Genomic DNA, 22,856 nt, shown 5'->3' with positions numbered 1-22,856 from the left:
TACATTTTTAACATGCACCTGGAACACCATCCAGGATAGTTCACATGTTAGACCACAAAATAAGTCTCAATAAATTTAAGAACATTGAAAGCATATCAAGCACTTCCAATAACAACAATGGTATGAAACTAGTTACAAGAAGAAAACAGGAACAATCACAAACACATGGAGCATAAACAACATGCTACTAAATAACCAATGAGTCAACAAAGAAATTTAGAGGAAATTAAAAGAAAAAAATTCTTGAGACAAATGAAAATGGAAACACAACATTCCAAAATATATGGGATGCTGCAAAAACAGTTCTAAGAGGGAAATTCATAAAGATACAGGCCCTATCTCAAGAAACAAGAAAATCTCAAATAAACAATCTAACTTTACACCTAAAGGAACTAGAAAAAGAAAAACAGATGAAGTCAAAAGTAGTTAGTAAAGGGAAGGAAAGAATGAAAATCAGAGTGGAAATAAATGAAATAGAGACTAAAAAATGGGAGAAAAAAATCAATGAATCGAAGAGCTGGTTCTTTGAAAATATTTTTTTAAAAAGGATAACATTTAGCTAGAGATATCAAGAAAAAAAGAGAGAGGGACTGAATAAATAAAATCAGAAAATTAAGAGGAGAAGTTACAACTGATACCTACAGAAATACAAAAAACCGTAAGAGACTATTGAAGTAAACACTTATACACCAACAAATTGGACAACCTAGAAGAAATGGATAAATTCCTAGTAACATACAATGTTCCAAGACTGCATCATGAAAAAATAGAAAATCTGAATAGACCAATTACTAATAAGGAGATTGAATCAGTAATCCAAAAACTCCCAACAAACAATAGTCCAGGACCAGAGAGCTTTACTGGTGAATTCTACCAAACATTCAAAGAAGATTTAATATGTACCCTTCTCACAGTATTCCAAAACATTGAAGAGGAGGAAATGCTTCCAAACTCATTTTGTGAGGCCAGCATTACTGTGATACCAAAGCCAGAGAAAGACACCACAAAGAAAGAAAATTATAGGCAATGAACACAGATGCAAAAATCCTCAACAAAATATTCGCAAACCAAAATCAACAATTCAGTAAAAGGTTATATACCACAAACAGGTGGGATTTGTTCCAGAGATGCAAGGATGGTTCTAAATCCACAAGTCAGTCAACCTGATACATCACATTGACAAAATGTGACTGAGGGCAATTAGACTCATTGTGGTGGTCATTTCCTAATGTATATAAATGTCAAATCACTATGTACACCTGAAACTAACATAAGATTGTATGTCAATTATACTTCAACAACAACAACAAAAACACTGTCTGTACTGGGAAAAACTAAAAAGAAAGGAAAATGGAACCACTCATTTTACTTAAGAAAGCCGCTTCACATTGTAACACTAGTAGGAAAGAATTATTTTGCTTACAGTAGTTCAACTTGCTGAAAATATAAATCAGAGCTGAGTTTTTATAGAGCACTAAGAATTATGGTAGCTCACATGCATTTATTGCATGCCTGTTATGTCTAAAGTTCTGTTCTGATGCTGTGGGTATACATGGGTGATTCCTCCTTTCATAGAGCTTAAAATTTAGGCTAAAAGACAATAATGGGCTTTGCATGTGTTCTAAGAAAAAAACAATAAAATTGCTGCCCACCAAATGTAAATGGGAAAACACAAACAAAAAGGCTGCAGAGACAGTCACTGCTATTCTCCAAGAAGCCAGACCCCACAACCCCAAACTCTATGCCTAGCCATTGGTGGGCACACGCAGTCAGTCACACAGCCTTTCAACGTCAGCCTCATGTCTTGTGTTCTTTACAGAAAAGCCACTGGGAGGTGACTGAGAAACAGATTTTTTTTTTTAAATTTCCATCTATGGAAAACTATCTGTTAAAAGACCGATATACAGAATATATAAAGAGTTCTCACAACTCAATAATAAAACAACCCAGTAATTTTAAAAATGGATAAGAAATTTGAACACACATTTCACCAAAGTAGATATCAAGATGGTAATTAAGTACTTGAAAGTATACTTATCACTAGTCATTAGGGAAATGCAAATTAAAATCAATTACATATAGTACTAAATTACCATTTTTTCACCGACAATACTAAGTATTGGTGGAGATGCAGAATAGCTGGAACTCTCATGCATATTGGTGGGAATGCAAAATGGTCCAGCCACGTTGAAAAAGTTTGACTTTAAAAAAAATAATAAAGTGATACACTTACCATACAAACCTAACAATCCTATTCCTAGGTATTTATCCAAGAGAAATGAAAATATACATCCACCCATAAAAACCTGTCAATAAATGTCTATAGCAGCTTGATTCATAATTGCCCAAAACTGGAAACCACCCATATGTCCACCAGCAGGGAAACAGATGAACAAGTTGCGGTGTTTCCATAAAATGGAATGCTACTGGGCAGTGAAAGGGAACTGCTGATACCTGCATCAGTGTGAATCCCGGATGCATTATGCTAACTGAAAAGCTAGACTCAGAGGGCTACATACGGTATGATCCCATTTATATAACATTGTAGAAAAGGCAAAACTATTGAAACAGAAAGCAGATGAGTGGTTGTTGTGTGTGAGAGAAGGGAATTGTTTACAAGGAGATGAAGGAACTTTTGGGGATGAAAACGCTTGAGGTGACTATGATGGTTACAGATGTTTGCCAAAATTCTTAGAATTGTACACCTAAAATTGGGTGCTTTTACTGTATGTAAATTATACCTCCATACGCCAGACTTTTAAAAAATTTCCATCTTAAGAAGTAATTTATTATCAGTACACTCAAGTCTGGAGCTAAATGAGCAGTTGATAGATCCCTGAAATGAGTGATTTCTTTTGGCAGCTTTCACTCCAGAAGTCTCCGCCTTTTCTTGTGTATTTGACAGACTGTCATGTGGCTCTTCTCTGTCCCTGTGACATTAAAAATGAGTCTGTGTTCCTCCCCCAGTCCACCTTCAGATCCTTACCATCCTTCTGCCATCTACCTCATTCCTCTCTTCTCACATTTCAGTAAACAGAGATCTCCCAGTGTTATTTCTGGTCTGTGTCTTGGTCTCTTTTTGGCTAAATATCTTTTCCTACCACAGGCAGCACTGTCTCTTTACTCCAGTTTATCCATCAGCAAACCTGATCACTTCCTAGCTTTGCTCCTCAGAAAGAAGTGTTTCGTCTTGCAGTGCATGGTCTTTCTTTTCTTTTTTTTTTTTTTTTAAGATTTTATTGGGGAATCAGGGAAGGGGAACAGCCAAGTCGCTGTCCTTTTGTTCTTCAGTCTAGTTGTGGGGGACGTCGCTTCACTGGCCCATGTTGGTATTATCTTTGCGCTCTTCCTGGGTGAGGCAGTCGCTCGCCGGCCATTGAACTGCCGCTTACGGCAGCTCGCGAAAGCTCACGCCCATTGCCGGTCATCTCCACTGCAGCCTACGCTGTCGCTGGTGACTCACAGCAGCCAAGCTCCAGTTCGAGCTGTTGTTCACCATCTTAGCTATAGAGGGCGCAGTGTCACTTGCCCTCATGTGGGATCCGAACTGGGGCTCTGCTGTTGAGAGCTGGCATCCCAAGCCAACTCCTAACCAACACACCACTCGGCCAGCCCATGACAGTGGATGGTCTTGAATCCACTATGACTCAAGTCAGAGGCTTTCCCCTCCTGTACCAGCAGTATGTCACTGCACCCCCTCTCTACCCATAACCCTAGCCCGCCAGCTGCCAACCAGCACTCCTATTTGCCAGTGGCAATAAAGGGGGGATAAGAAGTGATTACTCTGAGTCTGTGTATTAAGAGACTGGGTTTCGGAACCCCTAAATGTTCTTGGCCACATAGGCACTGGTCCTGTCTCCCTAGAGATTTAATTTCTGTCACCCTTGGATGTATTCCTGGAGAAACATTTACATAGTAATATGTGCTGTACCACTTAAAATTGTTAATTGGAGATTGAATTACTTGTCAGCTTTTAAAAATGTAGTCCTCTCAGGTCAGGCAGGAGGGTGTTAGCAGCATGCACAGATGAGCTATTGCATTTTTTTCTTCTGGGCCTCTTTTCTCTCCTCCTCCCTTTTCCTCTCTCATCCTTCCTTCTCTCTTTTGTCCCTATTTTACCACTTTTTCACTACTCCCACTCATTCTTTCTGGTACCTACCTCTCTTTCTGCCTTATCCAAACCTTTGTCAATAACCTGACAGATCCCAGGGTGGCTTTAATATCTAGAATCATGGATGAAGTTCAGTGATGACAATTGCTCAGGAAATTTACGAAAACCCCTCCTTAGATGCTCTTGAGAATGGAAATATCCTAATGAGAAGGAGGAATGCAGCAAGGAGCCAGCTTGTGTAGCTTAATTTTCAGATGCAGGAGGAATTTCGTACTCCCTGCTTTTTTAAATAAAAGATTGCCCCGACCCACCAAGGATTGTTTAACATGGGAAAGATTGGATAAAGAGGGGAAAATGGTGGTAGATTTCATTTTTATTCCATCGATATGCATCATTATTTTTCACATCTTCAACACATGATTGCAAATATTTGCCTATAAGTCTGAGGGTCCCCAACATAATGTGTATATCAGGACAAAAGCAATTTTTTAAAACATCAAGCTAAGTTGCCTCTGTGAAACTTGGAAATCTCAATGCCTGTGCTGACAAATATCCTGACAAGTAAATACTATACTCATTCTGTATTACATAGTGATTTCATTTGCACAAAACCTCACAATGCTCTGCCACTTCAGTCAAACGTCGGGAGCACTGGGGAAAGGAAGAACGTGTTTATCTTGATCTCCAAAAAGGGATTTAAGGCAGAGAGCAGGCGGTATATTAGACTGTTTTCATTGCCTGTCAGCTATGGTAAACCTGAGCTGTCTGCAGTGTCTCTAGATAAGGAGCAAGAGCAGCAGAGGCCTCAGTATGTATGTATGACTGCATTTCATTTGTACTTCTTATGTAGCTCAAAATTTCTATAGGCTATGTAGCATCTTTGGTGGAGCCTTTAACAATTGTGTCTCTGCTAATCACCGGCTTTTATGCAGTGCCCTTAATTCTCAGGTCTGCCAGCCACAATGAATGAAGTGCCGGACGAGGCTTTAGTTTATACTGAGGAGTCTATGAAATTCCTCCTTCTTCTCATCCTCAGCCCTTACTCAGGTTTGTCGTTCTGGGCAACTCCACAGGGGACTCTGAGATGGTATCTGTTCCAAATATTTCATGGTACTGCTTCTCCACTTAGTCCTGGGGAGCCGCACAGTGGGGCCTCGGGAAAGTCACCTCTGTTCCAGTGGCTCCCGTGTTCAAACGGTTATTGGTACTTGTCAGGCACATAAATTAAAAGTTTGTATCGTGCTGTAGAAAATGTAAGAGGAATAATTTTGGAAATGGAACATAGCAAGCAACTTTTTTATAGAAATGCGTGTGTCGGAAGTTGAAAAAGCTGATGAATGAAGCTCTTCTTCATGAAAATATTATGGTCATGAGAGCTGTTTACCCCAGATTTTGCTGTAGAATATTGGTGGGGCAACATATGGAGGAATACAATAGTGGTTCCATGTGGGTTCTTTCCTTTGTCTTCCTAGATGCTAATCAGGGTTCGCGTAACTGTTCCAGCATGGTTATTTCAGAGTTAGGCAGAATGGACTTTGTCCTCGCCCAGATTCTGCTCCTTTGGTTGGGGCTTTTGTTGTGAAGTATTCTAAAATCATTAAAACCACTTGAGTCGGCAACGACTCCTATAAATCAGGAGCTATTGTGTGCGCCCCCCCGTTCTACTGGCGCATGCTCCAAACATGCGGCCATTGAGGATGAACTGGAGGGTACTGCTTTCTGTCCACTGCCTGTTAAGTAGCTATGATTGTCAGCATTGGTTTGTGAGTATGGAGGCAGGTTTCTTTTCTGTGTGTCCTTCCCCTCCCGAACCTCCACCTCCTAAGATAAGGCTTTTCAGAGAGAGCCATTTGGATACTGTGTTAGTCTGTCTCTTTAATTGCCAAATTAAATGAGTCTTCTCACATGACAAACGTTTCTTTAGCCCAGAAATAACGTTCTTGGTTGTGGTGAGCCCTTGTTAGGTTTCTTCTGAATCCAGAGGAGAAGAAATGTAGAAATACTGCTGCCTTTTCAGAACAATACCTAAGTATCAGAACCTGAGATTCCACTTGTAAAGGGAAGACGTACCAAGTTATTAAACTCTTGGTCCTTCCAAGTTTGTCTCCCATTAGTTTGTAAAAATATGAGGTGGAATGGGCAAGTGGCAGAGCCTGTGCGAGTAGCCCAGTTCTTGATGCCCTCTTCTTCTTTAAAAGGAGGGCAAAGACATCTAAGGAAGATGTATTTAATCAGCTAAGCAGCTCTTGGTCCACTTTGGTACCTTTACTGGTTCTTCATCGGTCCGTTACTCATTTTGGAGAGGTGTGAGATTCTAAGTGGTTGGACATTATCAAGCACTAGAGACGGTGTTGCGTAGGAAAGAAAACAGTGTTTCTGAGTAGACAATGGCCCAGCTCTCTCTTCAGAGGCAGCGAATTCCTGGTTCCTGACATAGATTGTGAATATCGGATATTCAGGGTCAGCACAGTGTCTCCTTTTGATTCCTTTTCCCCCTTTCCAATTTTATTTTAATAATTAAAAATACTGCTGATCACACTGAATGACTTCTGGCAGAGAGGCAGTCGGTCCCAGAAGGACCAGTTGTGGGCCATCAGGTTTATGACATCCATAAAACCAGAGCCAGATCAGAACACGGCCTCCCTGCCTGAGTGACAGGGCTTCTGCCCCCACCAGGGTCCCCCATCAGCTGATTGCTTTGGGTATGTGTTTTCGTTTGTTTTTTTTGTTGTTGTTGTTGTTCTGTTTTGTTTCCTGATACATGTGCAAGTGTGCATGTGTGCACACATTTAAAGATATAAATGAAACAGGTATGTAATGCCCTCTGCCTGTTAGAAAGACTAAAGCCATAAAAATAACAAACGGCGTGTATTTGCTAGAATGTCAAAGTTATGAGTTTATTTTGTAATGATGTGCTCCTGCCTTCATGGGGTAAACTGGCCGTGGCGAAGGTGTTATTAGTAATATGGACGCAGTGGAGCAGAAAGCCGAGTGACCGAGAGATCAGTGTATCAGTCAGAGAGAGGGCAAATGGAAAGAGACAGCAGGAGAATGAGAAAAGAGCCACAGTGCCTGGGCTGAGATTAAAGACAGACTGTGAGGAGGATGGGGGCCCAGTGGTCAGAGATGGGCTCCCCAGTTCCTGGGGCGCCTTCAAAGGAGCTGCCAGCAGGGTGCTCCACTCAGGGCTGCCTGCGAAGGCTTGTTCTCTGCACTTCCACACCAAGGAAAGCAGTCATCGGAGGGGGATTCTGCTTTCCATATTCTTTTCAAAAGAGTCTCTTCCGTCCTTCCTAGCTGAAGCGAAAGGGAACCAAGGCCAGCCGGGTCACACTGAGGTGATTGCTTTGGTCACCAACTTCCTCAGCCTTTGCAGGGTCTTGATGTAGGGGCTGAGCCAGCATGCAGGGGACCCTCTCAAAGCTCTGCGCAAGAAGGGGCAAAATGGGAATATATAGGTAGAATGTGCCAGTCTTTCATTTATTAGGTTCTCCCCAGAGACTGGAGAAATGAATAAAAGTTAGTAAGGAAGAAATTTTGTGTTGTAGTTATTTTCTAAAGGAGGAGGGGAGAGAAAAAAGGGAAGGTAAAATACAGTAAGCGCTCTACAACTGTTTAGAGCTCTCCAGGGCTACCCCAGATGACTGGCAATTACCACACACTCAGCAGTTTGCAATAGTCAGTGATCAGGCTGCTCAGCTTCCATCCGCTGGGTCAGAAAACCTTCCTTCCTGAAAGAAATTATTAACCAATCTTCAGGACAAAAAGAAACCCTACAATTTCCCAGGTCCAAGAATAGTTTTTCTTCCTTTTTTCTCCTTTACAGGAAACTTTGTGGTTTCCAGTTGCAAGTGCTCTTGGACCTCAAAAGGGTTAAATTCCTCCAGTGACACCCGGGGGATTGAGGCCTTGGATTCCCTGGAAGCTTCAGAGGGAGGAGAGGAGGGCTGGGCTTGGGTGTAAATCACCGCCTTGCACCCAGCACACAAAGAAGACTGTGGACTCAGGGGTTCCTGTGGGTATCATGAGTTGTTTTGCAATTCTGCCAGCCTTAGGGCTTGTGGGCGGGGGCCCAGCTTTAAAAACCAAATATAAGGGAAAAAGTAATCCTTAAAAAAAAAAAAAAAAGAGAAACCCAAAGTTCACAGCATTTCTGTAACTGAGACTTGTCACTAAAGATTGTCAAAAGACAGGCTTGTTACACCTCTTTTGTGTATATGCCCCTCAACTCCACCAGGCCTGCAGATGACAAGGTAGCCCGTTTCTCAGGGTCCCAGCGTCACCCACTCTGCAGTTTCAGCTCAGAGTCCAAGTATGCTGCGCATACTGTGGCAGCTGGGGGAGGGGAAGAGGAGGAGGGACAGAGAGAGAGAGAGAGAGAGAGAGAGAGAGAGAGAGAGAAAGAGAGAGATGTTTGCTTGTTTTTAAGTTCCAGCAGTATATGTGATTGTTTAAAAGCCTTTTTTGTTTTCTAAGTTTTCTTTTTAGGACTAAGGTCCAGATAGTCCCTCAGAACGCACGGCATCTAGAACCTCTGTCTTGTGGAGAAAATGACTCATTTTCATAAGAATTACGAAATAGACTTTGCCTTTATTTCCATCAAGACGAATGCCTTTTCTCTTGCTTGTTTCCCTAGGTCCTCGGGCGGGAAGTGTACACCTCCAATAACCAGCTGGGGGGCATCCAGATAATGCACAACAATGGGGTGACTCACAGTGCTGTTTGTGATGACTTTGAAGGGGTTTTCACCATCCTGCACTGGCTGTCTTACATGCCTAAGGTGAGCCTTTCCTTCCAGGCACCAAGAAAGCCCCACAGCCCACAGGACCCGGCCTTTCTCCACTGCCTACTGCCTCTGCCCTTGAGACCTTATGGCGCAGGAATTCTATATGAAATATTCCTCTGAAAGCCGTCGATTTCTTTTTTTTTTTTCTTAAAGCCATCTTTTGCCTCCTCCCTTTAAAATGCCTTTGAATTTCATTGGTTAGGCCCCTTTCTGATATTTTCCAGCCACAGAACCCCTCATGGCCTATCTGAGTTCAGATCCCAGCACATTAAGGCTTTCTGGTCGTTGTGGGTTTTCTCCTCTGTAATAAGTAGCCTTCCATCGCTCTGGGGAGCTTTGCAGAAAGCCTGGGCATGCTGAAATCGGGTCAGAATGCACCACTCTGTGCCAGGCTCTTACATGAGATCTGAGACTTGTGCATGTTCCTCAGGGCTTGGCACACAATTGGGATGCTTCCAGCTGATGACTGGGACTGACGGGCGGGCGGGCATCATTCTCTATGTGGGCCCTGCTGGTTTTGTAACGACTGTTGCTTAGCTGGAATGTAGGACCGTTGTTTACTGATGCCTGCCCTCTTTCCCTCCCAATCTCCTTTCAGAGCGTGAACAGTTCAGTTCCTCTCCTGAGCTCCAAGGATCCTATAGATAGAATCATCGAGTTTGTTCCCACCAAGGCCCCATATGATCCTCGATGGATGCTTGCAGGCCGTCCTCACCCAAGTATGTATATGTTTGAGGATCCTGTGGTAGCCTGGCCCTCAAGCTTTCAGTCTGTTTTTCAGTCACTGACCAATTCCTGCACAATAGCATGTGACACAGAAAACAGCGGCTAAAGTACCTGGAAATGAGAAAACGCTGAAAAATACTCTCTGAAGAAAAAAGATGGAAAATCCTTCAAGAACAAGTGAAAAACAATGAGATGAGATTTACAAATCAGCCATTGAGTCATAAGCAGAGTAGTCACTAATGTATTTCTTCTGTTTATTTTGCTAGTAAAGCACTTATTATTGAATGGGTTCAAAGACTTTAAAACAGTTCAATACAAGCCTTAAAGTCATAGAACTATAGGACCCGAGTCGTCAACCATCTAGTTTCTCCAAACAGAGATTAATCAGATCAGTCTTAGAGAAGGTCTTTGAGAACCCCTCAACAGAGTGTGACTACGCTTTGCTCAGCGAGCTGTTGCTGAGCACCCACCCTGCAATATGCCCTTCTTATACTGGTAATAGTACTGGTAACAGTATTGGCACTTGCTTTAATTGCATTAACATCAGGTTACTTTGGGAGATTTGTTTTTTCATGAAGAGACTGGCCAGAACTTTTAATTTTATAAACAGATAGAGCAAGAACAAGCCCTCCCTCCATGTTTACCTGATGTATCCCTCTGTCTTGGGGCTGATTTTACCTACCTTTAAAAACAAAAACAAAACAAAACAAAAAAGAGGTAGCTCCACATAAGGCAAATGTACATTCTTGTTTGTTGGTCCATTTAGCTGTTTTCACAAACCTTGCTTATCAGGAGGCTCTTTTGTAAAGCCCCAAATCCCCCTGCTACATTTTGAATCTTATTTTTTCAGGTTTTGTTTTTGTTTTTGTTTTTGAGAAAGTGTTTGTTCTTTTTTGCATGTTTATTGCAACTACTTCAAAGAAAGGCTATATTTTAAAGACGAATGGAATGCAGAAGATAATTAAATTTAAGAGTCAGTGTGATTTTGTTGAAAGAGAAAGAGGTCTTCATAAGGAAGACTTACACCTTTGTGGGCACCCACTGTCGGCCAGGTAGAACCGTAAAGCACTTCCATATACAGTATCTTATTTGGGCTTACTACCTCTCAGAGATACAAAGGGATCACCGTTTTACAAGCTGAGAGAAGTTAAGTGATTTGTGCAAGGTCACACAGCTACTACTTAGGAGCTGGGGCTTAATCTGAAGCCTCACCATAGATAGTGTAGAAAAATCACCAGAGGAAGGTTGATTTTAATTTAAAATTTTACCTGTTGTCTTCAGTGCCTTTTCTTGTTAATCTTAATAAAACTAAATAGTTTTTCTTCCAAAGCCAGGAGAATCACCATAGTAATCTTCTCTCTACCCCTCTTTTTATACCATTATTATGATAAGAACTATGAGCCTGAGATAAAATTCAGGACTTTTCTGGGACAATTCAGAACAAGATTCAACGAGTATTCCAGGAATTATGGAGAGCCATTTTAGCTGGCTTCTAAGTTTTACGTCTGAACTGAACATGACCTGCTCTTTGGAAGCTGTAATACCCCACCTGCAATAACCCTAGCCCACCAGTGACTCTCTCCCCCCACCAAATTAACATAAAAGGCAGGAGGGTTTTTAAAGAAGAAAACATTTCCATTTTGAAATGAATTATGTAGTTTAAGCCATTGTTATTGAAGTGAGAATCATAAAATGATCTAAGCACATAAGTTAAAATTTCAGTATCCTCATGTGCTCAGAAGTTTGGTTTAGAACCATCATCGACATTTGAGCCCTCTTTCATGGGGTTAACAGGTGTGTGTGTGTGTGTGTGTGTGTGTGTGTGTGTGTGTGTGTGTAAGTGGGTATTAGCTTGGCCATTATTAATGAGATCTACAGAATAAAATGGAATTTGTGATAAACTAAGTTTTCTGTTTTTTGGATAATATTTTTTCATCGACTCCCTAGTAATTCATCCTGCTGTCTATGTGCCGCTAACACTCGCGCCCAAATCGAGTGACTTCAGATTTTAATTTAGTGGAAACGTTAAAGAAAGCAGATGATTCCCTGTGATAAGTTAAAGCAGATATCTTCTAGGTGAAAAGTTAAAGTCATTTATTAGAGGAGATAGTGCTGTGATATTCTTCAAACTGACGCCCAACACGAGACCAGAATCTAAACGATCGGCTTTGGGCTCACGATAGAGAGATAATTTTGAAATGGATGATCACATTTTACACTGGGGCCATAGAGGCAAGGAATGTAGAACACAGTAATTACAAGTTTAGTCTTGATAAAACACTCTCCATCCTGTTTAAGTCAGCAGAGGTTAGCTTGCTCGGATCTCCACTTTTAATTGGTTTTGGACTTGGGTTTTTAGGGGGCGGAGGGCCATGTTCAAATTAGAAGAATTACTGAGAAGCTATGAGCTCAGAGGGCAAGCTAGGAAACAGTTATTTACAGAAGCTTTTATGGGGCCTTGGTCAAACATGGGTACCTATGGAACAAAAGTTTATTTTCTTAAACTAAGATGTTGCAAGTTATGTGTGTTGCAAGTGAAGGAGATTCTGTATGCAAGGGAGTTAACCTTGACATGAAGTGTGCGCATTTTAACCATTATATTTTCACTCTGTCAATAGTATGTGGGGATGGCCCTTTCTTATAAAAAGATTATACTTTGTCAGCTGTAAATAAAGTGGATTTATATCTTGTTGCTTTTGTAGCAGGAAAAAGCTGAGTCCATTTTCCTTCCCCCAAATTTGGGTCTTTGTCTGATCATTAATACTTATCATTTGGCTGTCTTCAGCTTTCCATTAAAAGAAAGTCAGTGGAGTCAAACAAAATTGTAAGCTAAGTTTTAAAATAGAAATAGACATTTTGAAAACATCTTTAATGACTTGGCTGCCTTTTGACAAATGTTTGTGGTGTTTTGAAAAAAAGCCAAGTTATTTATTTTAAAGCAATGCAAACTCTGCTAGCTGAACCCCATCGTTTAACAATAAATGATGCTTTGGCTGATAAATGGATCTTTTTATGCGGCCCAGCAAATGAAATAGGAGATGATGTCTGAAGGCAGATGAACATTCCACTGTCTAATGCATCCATCTATTATAACATGGTTAAAAATGCCCCAAAATAATCCCCCAAATCCAACCTTAAATTTGCCAGTTCCAGTGCCTGTTCAATGGATTGACTGTCTTTATTCTCTGTTTTCTTTCTTTTCCTGCTGTAGCCCAGAAAGGTCAGTGGTTGAGTGGATTTTTTGACTATGGGTCTTTCTCAGAAATCATGCAACCCTGGGCACAGACTGTGGTGGTTGGCAGAGCCAGGTAAGAGCTCTTTTGTTCTGGAAGCTCTTTTTCCTCCCAACTCAAAACAAGAAGGGAAAGGGCCATGATTATGGAGGTTCTTACCAATACTGTTCTCTTTGTCTAAACTTTCTAAGAGTTTTGGATTATAGCCATGCCCAGGGAACCTTAACAGGAGTGCTGGTTCCCAGTAGCCATTTAGTGTGTCACTCCAATGATGCGTTGAATCCAAAGTCTGGTTTTGACAACATTTCCTCTTTATAATGCTGAAAGAAAAACTCTTTGGGGGCTGTAGATAGCCATAGCCCACCCGTGACCTTCCCTCCCCCCAAAGATCTTTCAGGAGTAGGTAACAAGTGAATCAGCCGTATCTACTTCTCTATGTAACTTGAAAGACGTTCGTGCCTTCATGGCATCGAGATTATTTAAGTAACAAATGCACTATCTTGGCTTATCACCACATTTGAATTGCAAAAAAACAGTTTACCTGAAATAGGAGTAAAATACACTGGAATAGGTTGCTGGGATACCTGTATTTTGTAAGTGGGAAATTGAAGTTTCTATTAAATTTTAATACCCACTCTAAGAAGTGCTTCACTCAACAGCAAGCTCTGCTCGAAATAATCTGTAGCGCTCGCCGTAACGAGCACCTGCCAGGGCCGATCCTAATCTCATTCTGCACTGCAGAGACATGCTGCCCTAGGGACCCACATCTGGAGCTCGCCTTCCTCTCGGGGGCAATCAGTTTTCCTTATCTTGGTGAAAAGTGGCACCTGCTCAAGATTCTCAAACATGCCACGTTGGGTTGAGATTTAGATTCTAGCCTTGAAAATAATTCTAGGCTTTGTGGTTCTCTGAGTGCAGCAGGTCAGCACGCCTCACGCTGCCAGTGACAAGGAGCCATCAGATGGCAAATCCCACAGATAGGCGCTTCCGCTGTGACTCTGAATACGAGTCAGGCCTGGAGTCAGCCCGCAGAGACTAGCTCCCGTGTCCTCTTGCATCTCAGGTCCTCCACCTCACCCCAGGCTTCGGGGTCTGAGAATTATTATCTGTGCCTGGTGAAATTCCCACTGGGGAGGTGGAGATGGGGGGCGCACTAGAGAGAGAGCCCTCCTACCCAGGACCCATCGGACCAACTTTTTGAAAATTTGTCTTATCTAGTCTGCTTCAGTTTTCCTGTCTATAAAAAAACATGACAGATTTTAAGCCTCCAAAAGCCAAACCTTTGTTAAGGTCTTTAAGATCCTCCCATGGGAACAAAGAGAATAATGCCTCACACTTACGATTGGGAGAATCAGAATTGTCTGCCAGCAAGATCAGTCAAGCTTGGCTTTGGTTAGCTCTGCCATTGTTTATTGCGACACTCACTCTGACTTCTCCCTTTCTTTCCATCGGATGAGTTCTGGGCTTCTTACTCCAAACACATACACATGCTCACAACTATATAAAACACAAATGGAGCTAGCTTCTTTCAAAAGCAATGGCATTTCGAGAAATAAATATAAATGTATTCTTCTGGGATTGTTACTGTAAGTGCTGCCAAAACTCATCTTTGGTATGTATGTTTGGAATATGTGTGCTATTGGCTGTAAATTGTCTTTTATTATTCCGTGGCACCTTGTCCAGGGACACACTATAAAACAAGATGTAGCATCTTCAAGTGCTAGCCTGATAAAATTTATATGAAGTATAATAGAAAACAGAAGTTGTTCTGAGCTGTTTTCAAGTTCAATAAATAACTGTAATACTCGGATAAAGATGTTCTTTATTAGGTCACATGGGCCCTAATATATAAGTTATAAGTTACCGATTTAGGGTGGCTTTTGCAATTACAAGTTTCCAGTTGGATTGTTAATCATTGTGAAGAGAAATATTTCTAAACCCTCCTGTGTACCTCCTGCTCATTGTCTGGTTGTCTAGAGGGCTTTTGATTCTGATTCAGTGCAGGCAAGTGACAAGGGGGTGGGTGGTCCCCACTCAGGCCCCTATCAGGCCTCTTATATGACAAGAATCCATTTCCAGTAGCCAGTGTAACACCCAAAGACCATCCTTCATGGAAAAGTTTGTTATGGAGATGCTATGGAGGAATGAGAGACTATAACCCATCCGAGCCCCAACCCCAAGGAATGCAGCTGAGAAACTAAAGATTGAATTACATTTTCCAGAGTAGGGACTCACTTTGCACCTGTACCTTACAGCACCGTCTCCCTTACCCTCTCCCCGCTTCTCTCTCTCTCTCTCTCTCTCTCTGATTTTTACTAGGAAATCTTTATGAAGACCAAGTTGGGAGGGTTTCATGGAGTATAGTTGCAGAGGCTTTGAGTTCCTGAACAGTTTTTTAAATTAACATAAGTTGGAGATTAAATATGTACTTCTAATACAGATCACCTATTTCACCAAGATGACTACTGAAAGTTATCCCCATCCTGTTGCTCTTTTCCAATGAAAGAGAAGGTTAAGGGCTTGTTTAATCACCTCCCTACACTTGGCACATATTTTTCATCATCCCCATAACATACCTATACACTCCTCATCTCCACGCCCAATGGTAAGACCTATTCCCTCATATGTTATTTGGAACTATGTTTTTATACTCCACAGAAAGCTACAGCTCTATTCCAGCAATGCCCACATTCATTAAAACAGTTCCTGAAAGTTTCAGGTTCCTACTACCTTTCAAACCATTTCCCTCCATCTTCACCAAAGAGATGTTTTATGCAGAACTGAGATATTTCATTTGGCAACCACAAAAATGTGTGTGCAGGCACACATGTGTATGCTAAGCTGTTGAGTCTAAATGCAGAGGCTCCCCTACTATAACCCTTGGCTTGAATTTATCTTGTGGTGGGAAATTGGAGTGATTCTAAAGGTAGTTTCTCACCATATTTAAAAAAACTTACCATACGCACCAAATCTAGAGAGCCTTGCGTTTTACCTCTAGAAGAGTCAGATTTCCCCCTGCTGTCTGTATTTGTTTGTAGTTTTTTCCCCCAGCGTTTTGATGTGGGATTGGAAAATAAATGGCTGGCTGTCATGTTGACATCCACTGGGTTCTTATGTGGCTCATTTTTTATCAGGCTAGGAGGAATACCTGTGGGAGTAGTGGCTGTAGAAACCCGAACGGTAGAACTAAGTATCCCAGCTGATCCTGCAAACCTGGATTCTGAAGCCAAGGTAGGTCATCCCAAATTCCCTGTACACCTGTGCTTGGAGCTGTGTGTCACTTCTGCAGAGACTATGGATATATTGGGAGCACTGCTAACCACCAATTTCAGAGGGAAGGGCAGTCAGCAGTCTTGAGTGATTTCAGACCATCATATGCTCACTTTTAAAGTGACTCTAAATGGACTACAAGCTAAATTCTGCCTGAAACATTAAATAGGCCTTTACAGTTGTCTTGTGGGTACTAGAAAACAGTCTGCTTGTGTTGGGGATGTGGTCTTGCAGAAAGGCAGCAGAAACAGCGCACAAGACTCTGTGGTCCCAGATTCTCTGAGGACATACACGGAAGAGCTACCACTAGAATTCACAATGAAGTCTGTCAAAATGGGAACACCACAGCCCATCTTTTTTAAAAGGATGGATAACATTTTCACATGCTAACAAAATCCAGAAAATGAGAGGTGGGGGAGACCAGGCAGGAGGTTATTCACAAGGTCACATCAGGGGCCTGTCTATTAACCACAGAACAGAAAAAGCCGCGCCAAGCATCGAGGGGAGAGGACCTGGAGTCCGTGAACAATTGGCTGCTTTGAGGAGGGGTGTAGATGAGTCACATGAAATGGCCCTCGGCAGGCCTAGAACAAGGGTCCTGGGGCTGCACTCTCCCATTGGAAGTGGAAGGTTTCCTTCTTTTGACTAAAGAGTGGCAGTGTGATCAGTACTTAAAAAGAGGTGTGTTTTAAAAAGTCAAAGATCAAGGATCTTTTTTTCTTTTTACTTCTAATAACATCTTCAGGATGAACAACCGTTTTTGTTTGTTTAGTTTGATACTGAGTTTTTAAATCAGTCAAACCTCATTCACCTTGGAGAGAGTCCCCCTCAAACTGTGTTGTTAACTGTGTCTTCCTCTTTCATTTCCCCCAATAGATCATCCAGCAGGCTGGCCAGGTTTGGTTCCCAGACTCTGCATTTAAGACCTATCAGGCCATCAAGGACTTCAACCGGGAAGGGCTGCCTCTGATGGTCTTTGCTAACTGGAGAGGCTTCTCTGGTGGCATGAAAGGTGATTGGCTGGCTGTGGCCTGGAGGGGCAGAACCGATTCCCCTGTTCCCTGCAGGGGGGACGGAGGGCTTCTACTGGGCAGAGCCCATGGGTGTCCACTCCCCTAGGCATTTTGGGGATTATGCTCCCTCTGAGATAGCTTCTGAGCTGCAACCTGAATGGGAAAATTCAATATGGTTTACGATTCCATACAAACTATCAGAACAACCTACTGGTGTTATCCAGGTGGACTGCTGTTCTGGACTAGCTTCCCCAGGTGCGTGATGGTCCTGGGAAAGCACGGTCATGCTAGTCTCTGACCCTCTTTTCTGGGCATACTTTTTGTTGCTGCTACTCTTTAAAACTCTATAATGATCAAGACAGATACTGAAATTAGCCTTTACCAGAAGAAAACAAACACATTCTATACCAGAGGCTGTTCTTTGCGGTAATTTGTGATATGTTTTATTATTATCCAACAACAGCCCTGGGCCTGTGGCTCCAGCATATTAGCCTTTATTACAAAGGCCCTGCTCTGTGCCGTGGGAATTACTTAGTGATTAAGCAGTGGTATCACCATTTACTGGGAATCCTCTGTGTGCAGAGCCACTGTGGACAGCTCAGGGAATACCAGAGGAAACACACTCTGCCTCTTAGAGTAACGAAGCTCTCTCCAGTGGCCAGAGATTCATGGCCAAGCGAGGCCAGCAACTACGTACCAGGAGGGGATGACTATGCTGATGAGTGTCAACTTCATTCCCGGGGGGCAGAGCTCAGGGCTCTGAAGTAGTAGAATGGGTTAGAGGAATGGAAGGAGGGAGGAGTTGATGCTGCTGGAATAAATAGAGTGATCAGAGATAGGGGCATATGACATGTGAAAGAATGAACTCGCACTAGGACGCCCAGAAACCCTTGGGGCAGGAGCACCTCTAGCTCTGAGGGAAGACACTGGAGAAGTTTCCCTTTTATAGATTATCAGCTATGTGTGGAGAGAGATTAGAGTCTTGTTTTAACAACTGTCCCTTATCTGGCCAGGAACAGCCTTGTATGGCCGGGCTGGCCCTCCTGGCAAAATGTAGAAGACAAGGGTGACGTTTTTGCCTTTTTAGTTGAAAAATTCATCTTTGCCCATATTGGCTGGAGAACTACCACATTTTATACTTTTCTTGGGGAACACTGGACTACACATGTAAATTGACATCTGTATACTTTCTTAGATGATCAAGGTGAATAGTTTTTGGGCTAAGATAATAAATCAGTGGAAATGCCATGAGATATTGAGAGTATAGGTTAAACAAGTGAATTCTACACATTTTTATTGAGTTCCTATGTGCAAGGAATTATGCTACGTACTGCAGACAAAACAGAAACAAGTCAGAAACAGACATTGCCTCAAGGAGTCAAGAAAAATGTCTTAGGAAGGATGATAAAGCCATAATGTATAAAGTATAAATAACATACCACAGTGTTCAAAAGAGGATGATACTATATTAAATTTGGGGGAGGGAAGCTTGAAACCCCTTTCATTTATGTATATGAGATTCATTTAGCATCAGATTTTGCTTGATCCCAAATTCCTTGACTGTAAGATTTACGAGAGAAAGTTAAGACTTACGAGAGAATGCAGTGCTATTACTCCTTAGTTACATCTCTTCCGGGTCCACTGAGAATTCACCGTTCCTGACATTACTTAGGAGCAAGTCAGCCTGGCTATTTTGTCTAACGAGTTCAGAGTTCAGAAGTTTGCCATGTGCCTCTTGTGGGAAAAGCTTCAATTCTGCTGCATGTTTTGGCTCAGGCCCAGGTTGGCTGCTCGCCCTGTACCAATAAGAACAACAACAATTAAGATTCATTGAGCTCTTTTCACCGGAAACTGTACTAACCATTTTACATGCATTATCTTACATAATCACCACAACAAGCACCTCTGAGGGGTAGGTTATATTATTATCTACAATTTACATAAATTGAGACTTAGGTTAAGTAAATTTCCCAAGATCATTTAGCTAAAAATGACAGATTTGGGAGAGGAATACAGATCTGTCTGACTTCCTATAGTACCATTGGCTGGTTTTTTTAGAGCCTAAGACCAGACGAGATCTACCAGAATATATCTAGGCTCCTGAGAAAGTTATTATTAACGTACCTCCCTCCCCTCTACTTTGGGGTCGTCCTTGGTTATTGTGACAAGAAACGTCAAGAGCTCAGAAATAAGTTATGTTTCTTTATTGTGGTAAAACACACATCACAATGTTTACCATTTTAACCTTGTGTAAGTGTACAATTCAGTGGCATTAAATACATTCACAATGTTGTATAACCATCACCTCTATATATACTCAACTTTTTCATCATCCACAACATAAAATCTGTGCCCATTAAACAATAACCTCCTCCCCGCTTTCTCCTGCTCAAAAATTAGGTATTGGCCTGATATAGACCAGGGTCAGTCTTGTCTTCTGAATTTTGGTGCTGCTGTATCCGTTTACACGTCACTTAAGACAGAAAAAGCTTTGGGGAAGATAGAGATTGGTGTAAAAGTAGGAGAGGGAGAACACCGCCTTCATAGTTACATACAGGCCAGGATGTTTTCTACATATTATCTCATGTAAAGGGACCTAAGCTGAGAGTCATCCCATATCCCTCGGGGAGATGTTTGCAGTTTTGGTTTCAATACTGGCTGGGGATTATGCAGGGAGGGAAAATAAACAATTATGCCATCCCTCAGTGCACACAAACACACAGCCAGGAGCCGACTGCACTGTGGGTAAAATGACTCCAAAATTGTGTGTAATGAGTAGGAAAAGATTAGAGACAGCTCTTGCTATGCTGAAAATTGACATTAGTGGAGGGAAAAAAAAAAAACTCTTTACTAGTCGGCCTAGGAGGTCTAATTCGAGCAGTAAAAAATATAAATAAATAAATAAAAGCATGTCAAGATGGTATTGGTGCTTTTTTTCCAATGAGCTCTATCTGGCCGGAAGGCTATTCAGCATAATGCAAAATTAAATTATAAAAACTGGCTGAATATTTAGATGGAAGAGCCATTTGGAAGCAGTTTATTTAGACGAACCGGCAATGACCCACAACAGGGAGACATCAAGCGTGAAATTTACTAGAAATTAGCACCAGGGTCCCAGCCTCAGCATGAATAGCTTGATAGGATGCAAATCCCAGTGATATTAAGCCGCCTCACTGCTAGTGCTACAGGGTCACTCTCAGTTGGCTTTTCATGTTATACTTATTATTTTTTCCTGGGACAGGTTATAAATAACAATAAAAAAACATTTATTGAAAACTTTTAACTGGAATGAAAGTCTATTCTAAAGTCTCCAATGACTTGGATGTTGAAATACAGTGTCAGCCAGTCATAATGAACTCATGAGAGATATTATGTTTATGCAGCTTACCTAGGCCCAGTGTTTACCTTCAGCTTCTAACAGATCATCTCGCCCCAAGCCAATGTGATGTGTTCCAGTTTTGAGGGAGAGGGGCACTGTGGAAACACCTTACCCCCCTGCTCACTTGTTTGGTACATGTGGCGGCCACAGTTTATCCATATTGTATAACAATGAAGGCCCTGGGCAGGGTTGGTGTCTGGGTGCTGAGAACAGACTGGAAAGGCTGTGTGATCGCCGTTCATGCAGTTGCTCTTTGCTCAGAATGCTTAGGAAACTCCAAGCTCCCGCCTCTCCATTGAAGAACCTATCAGTATTTTCCATTCCCAGTTGCATTTCTCCTGGCCTGAGAATTGGCAGCATATGCATAGCTTTAAAATTCCCCGGACTGATGTCTAGCCCGAACCCTTGGGAATAGCGCCTCCCCTGCTATTTTTGGCTGTGCTTTTTTTCCTGTCTCTTAAATTTGGATTTCAGACAAATGTGTGTCAGGTTGTTGCCAAGTACTTCAGCCCGCCTTTCAAAATGTGTCGTTTGGGGCCGCAAGTTCAGTGTGAGCATGTTGTTTGTAGAGTTTGTTTGAGTATTTATGTTTTAATAGGCTTTTTTGCTTTTGGGGTGTTTCGATGGTTGGATTGTGGGTCTGTTGGTGTTCCAAGTTAGATGGAGGCATTATTTTCAGTCCCCAGCCTGTCAGCTTTAATGAACCTTGATGCTCCTTTTCTACTTGGTCTTGCGACCTGAAGATAATTGTTTGGCAGTCAGCTCCAAGCAGGTAGTGTCGTCAGTATAATTTCTGACATTTCTGACCACACAAAAAATCCAGGCAAATTTTAGAAATGTTCAGACGTTTATTCAAGTCTCTTTTCTGGTTTCTGTTTTACTCAGCCACCGTATCAGATGCCGGAAGGCCGAGCACCTCATGAGCTTTCCTTGCAATAAGAATGAGGTGGTAGAATGTGGACCTTCAAGCCCAAAAGAGCTGTGTTCAAGTCTTCTTTCTGCCACTTAGTCACTTATTTAAGCCTGAGTTTACTCACCTGTAACTTGGACATAAAAACCAGATGATTTAATGATTTGTGTGTGTGTGTGTGTGTGTGTGTGTGTGTGTGTGTGTGTGTGTGTGAAAACATGCTCCTTGGTATGCAGTAAACCAGCCATGATGATAAAAAAGAGGGACCAAGGTCCATTTTATAAAAATGAAAACTGCACACGCACCCAACTTCATCCAAAACTATTTGCATATACTGTGAAATCAAGTTGTTGTTTTTTTAATTAAATAAATGAAAGTACATTTTAAAGTCCCCCTTTCTTTTGGGGGACCTGAGTCTATTCATCGTAGATGGTACGACAGATTTTGGCATAGATATGTCTTTAACAAACAGGAGTAAAGAGGCTGGAAACTTTCCCTTTATTTGCCTCTAACATACTCTTTTCTTTTTCCCGTAGGATGACTTTTTTCCAGCTGTTTTCTGTTGTTTTACCTCTTTTATCTATGCCTTCTGTTTCTTCTCTGTGCATGATACCGTTGAGGGCCACTCCTTTCTATTGTTCTGAGACTGTGCTCTTGGCAGCACTGAAAAATGTACTGCTAATTACACAATTATTTTATTATGTAGCACTGGTTGAAATATCCACTAAAGAATTAATTTAGTTAAAATAATTTGAACTGAGCAATTATTTTCATAACCACAGAATTAGCGTAAAGCGCTTAAAGTCCTTTATTCCCTGCTCTTCATACAGCAGTTGTGTAATTAGCAGTAAATTTTTTTGGTCTTTGCTTACCTCCCAAAGGAAGAAATGTCTTTGCTCTGATCATATATACAGAGTATATGACCATACACATTCCGCATAGAGTAGGGTGTTTTTCCTGAGGCAGCCTATGAATTTTTGGAATTTCTGAAGTCTTCACACATGAATCAGGTTGGGACCATGGAGAAAGGCATATGCCTTGCAGTGAACTGTGTTCACTCATGGTTTGTATACAGAGCCATTTTTACTTTGGAGAAGGTGGCAGTTTAATTTGCCAGTTACTACAATGAAAGCAATTTCTATTTGGTTTGCTCTTAACTTCCTGAAAAATGCTTCTTTGCTTTGGATTTCCAGAATTGATTTATTCCAAATTGAGATCCTCTCTTTGATAGGAAAATTTGAACTCTGTTGAACCTGTTATTTGGTGTTTAAAAAGGAGCCATGTGGTTCCAGTGAAGTACTCATTAAACATCTGAAATCATAAACCTAAAGCTTTAGCCATGTTTAGACTTTAGTGAGCTAGGAAATGGGAAGAAGTTCATAAATTGTTGGGAAATAAACAACGGATTCTACTTTCACTTTATTTATG

At 41.6% G+C, this 22,856-nt stretch overlaps 1 protein-coding gene across 1 annotated transcript in view; it reads left to right on the top strand.

The window, feature by feature from the left end:
• ACACA (acetyl-CoA carboxylase alpha) overlaps window positions 1–22,856 on the top strand; it is a 368,135-nt gene that overhangs the window by 319,019 nt on the left and 26,260 nt on the right. Inside the window, exons 47-51 of the mRNA XM_019636609.1 lie at window positions 8,748–8,891; window positions 9,496–9,616; window positions 12,835–12,931; window positions 15,991–16,087; window positions 17,003–17,138. Of these exons, the coding sequence (XP_019492154.1) occupies window positions 8,748–8,891; window positions 9,496–9,616; window positions 12,835–12,931; window positions 15,991–16,087; window positions 17,003–17,138 (595 nt within the window). The remainder of the gene's footprint in view (window positions 1–8,747; window positions 8,892–9,495; window positions 9,617–12,834; window positions 12,932–15,990; window positions 16,088–17,002; window positions 17,139–22,856) is intronic.

The sequence above is a fragment of the Hipposideros armiger genome, unplaced genomic scaffold, assembly GCF_001890085.2.
Source record: "Hipposideros armiger isolate ML-2016 unplaced genomic scaffold, ASM189008v1 scaffold_29, whole genome shotgun sequence".
In the NCBI taxonomy this organism is placed as follows: domain Eukaryota; kingdom Metazoa; phylum Chordata; class Mammalia; order Chiroptera; family Hipposideridae; genus Hipposideros; species Hipposideros armiger.
The sequence above is the reverse complement of the archived record's forward strand: the minus strand, read 5'-3'. Positions and strand labels throughout refer to the sequence as shown.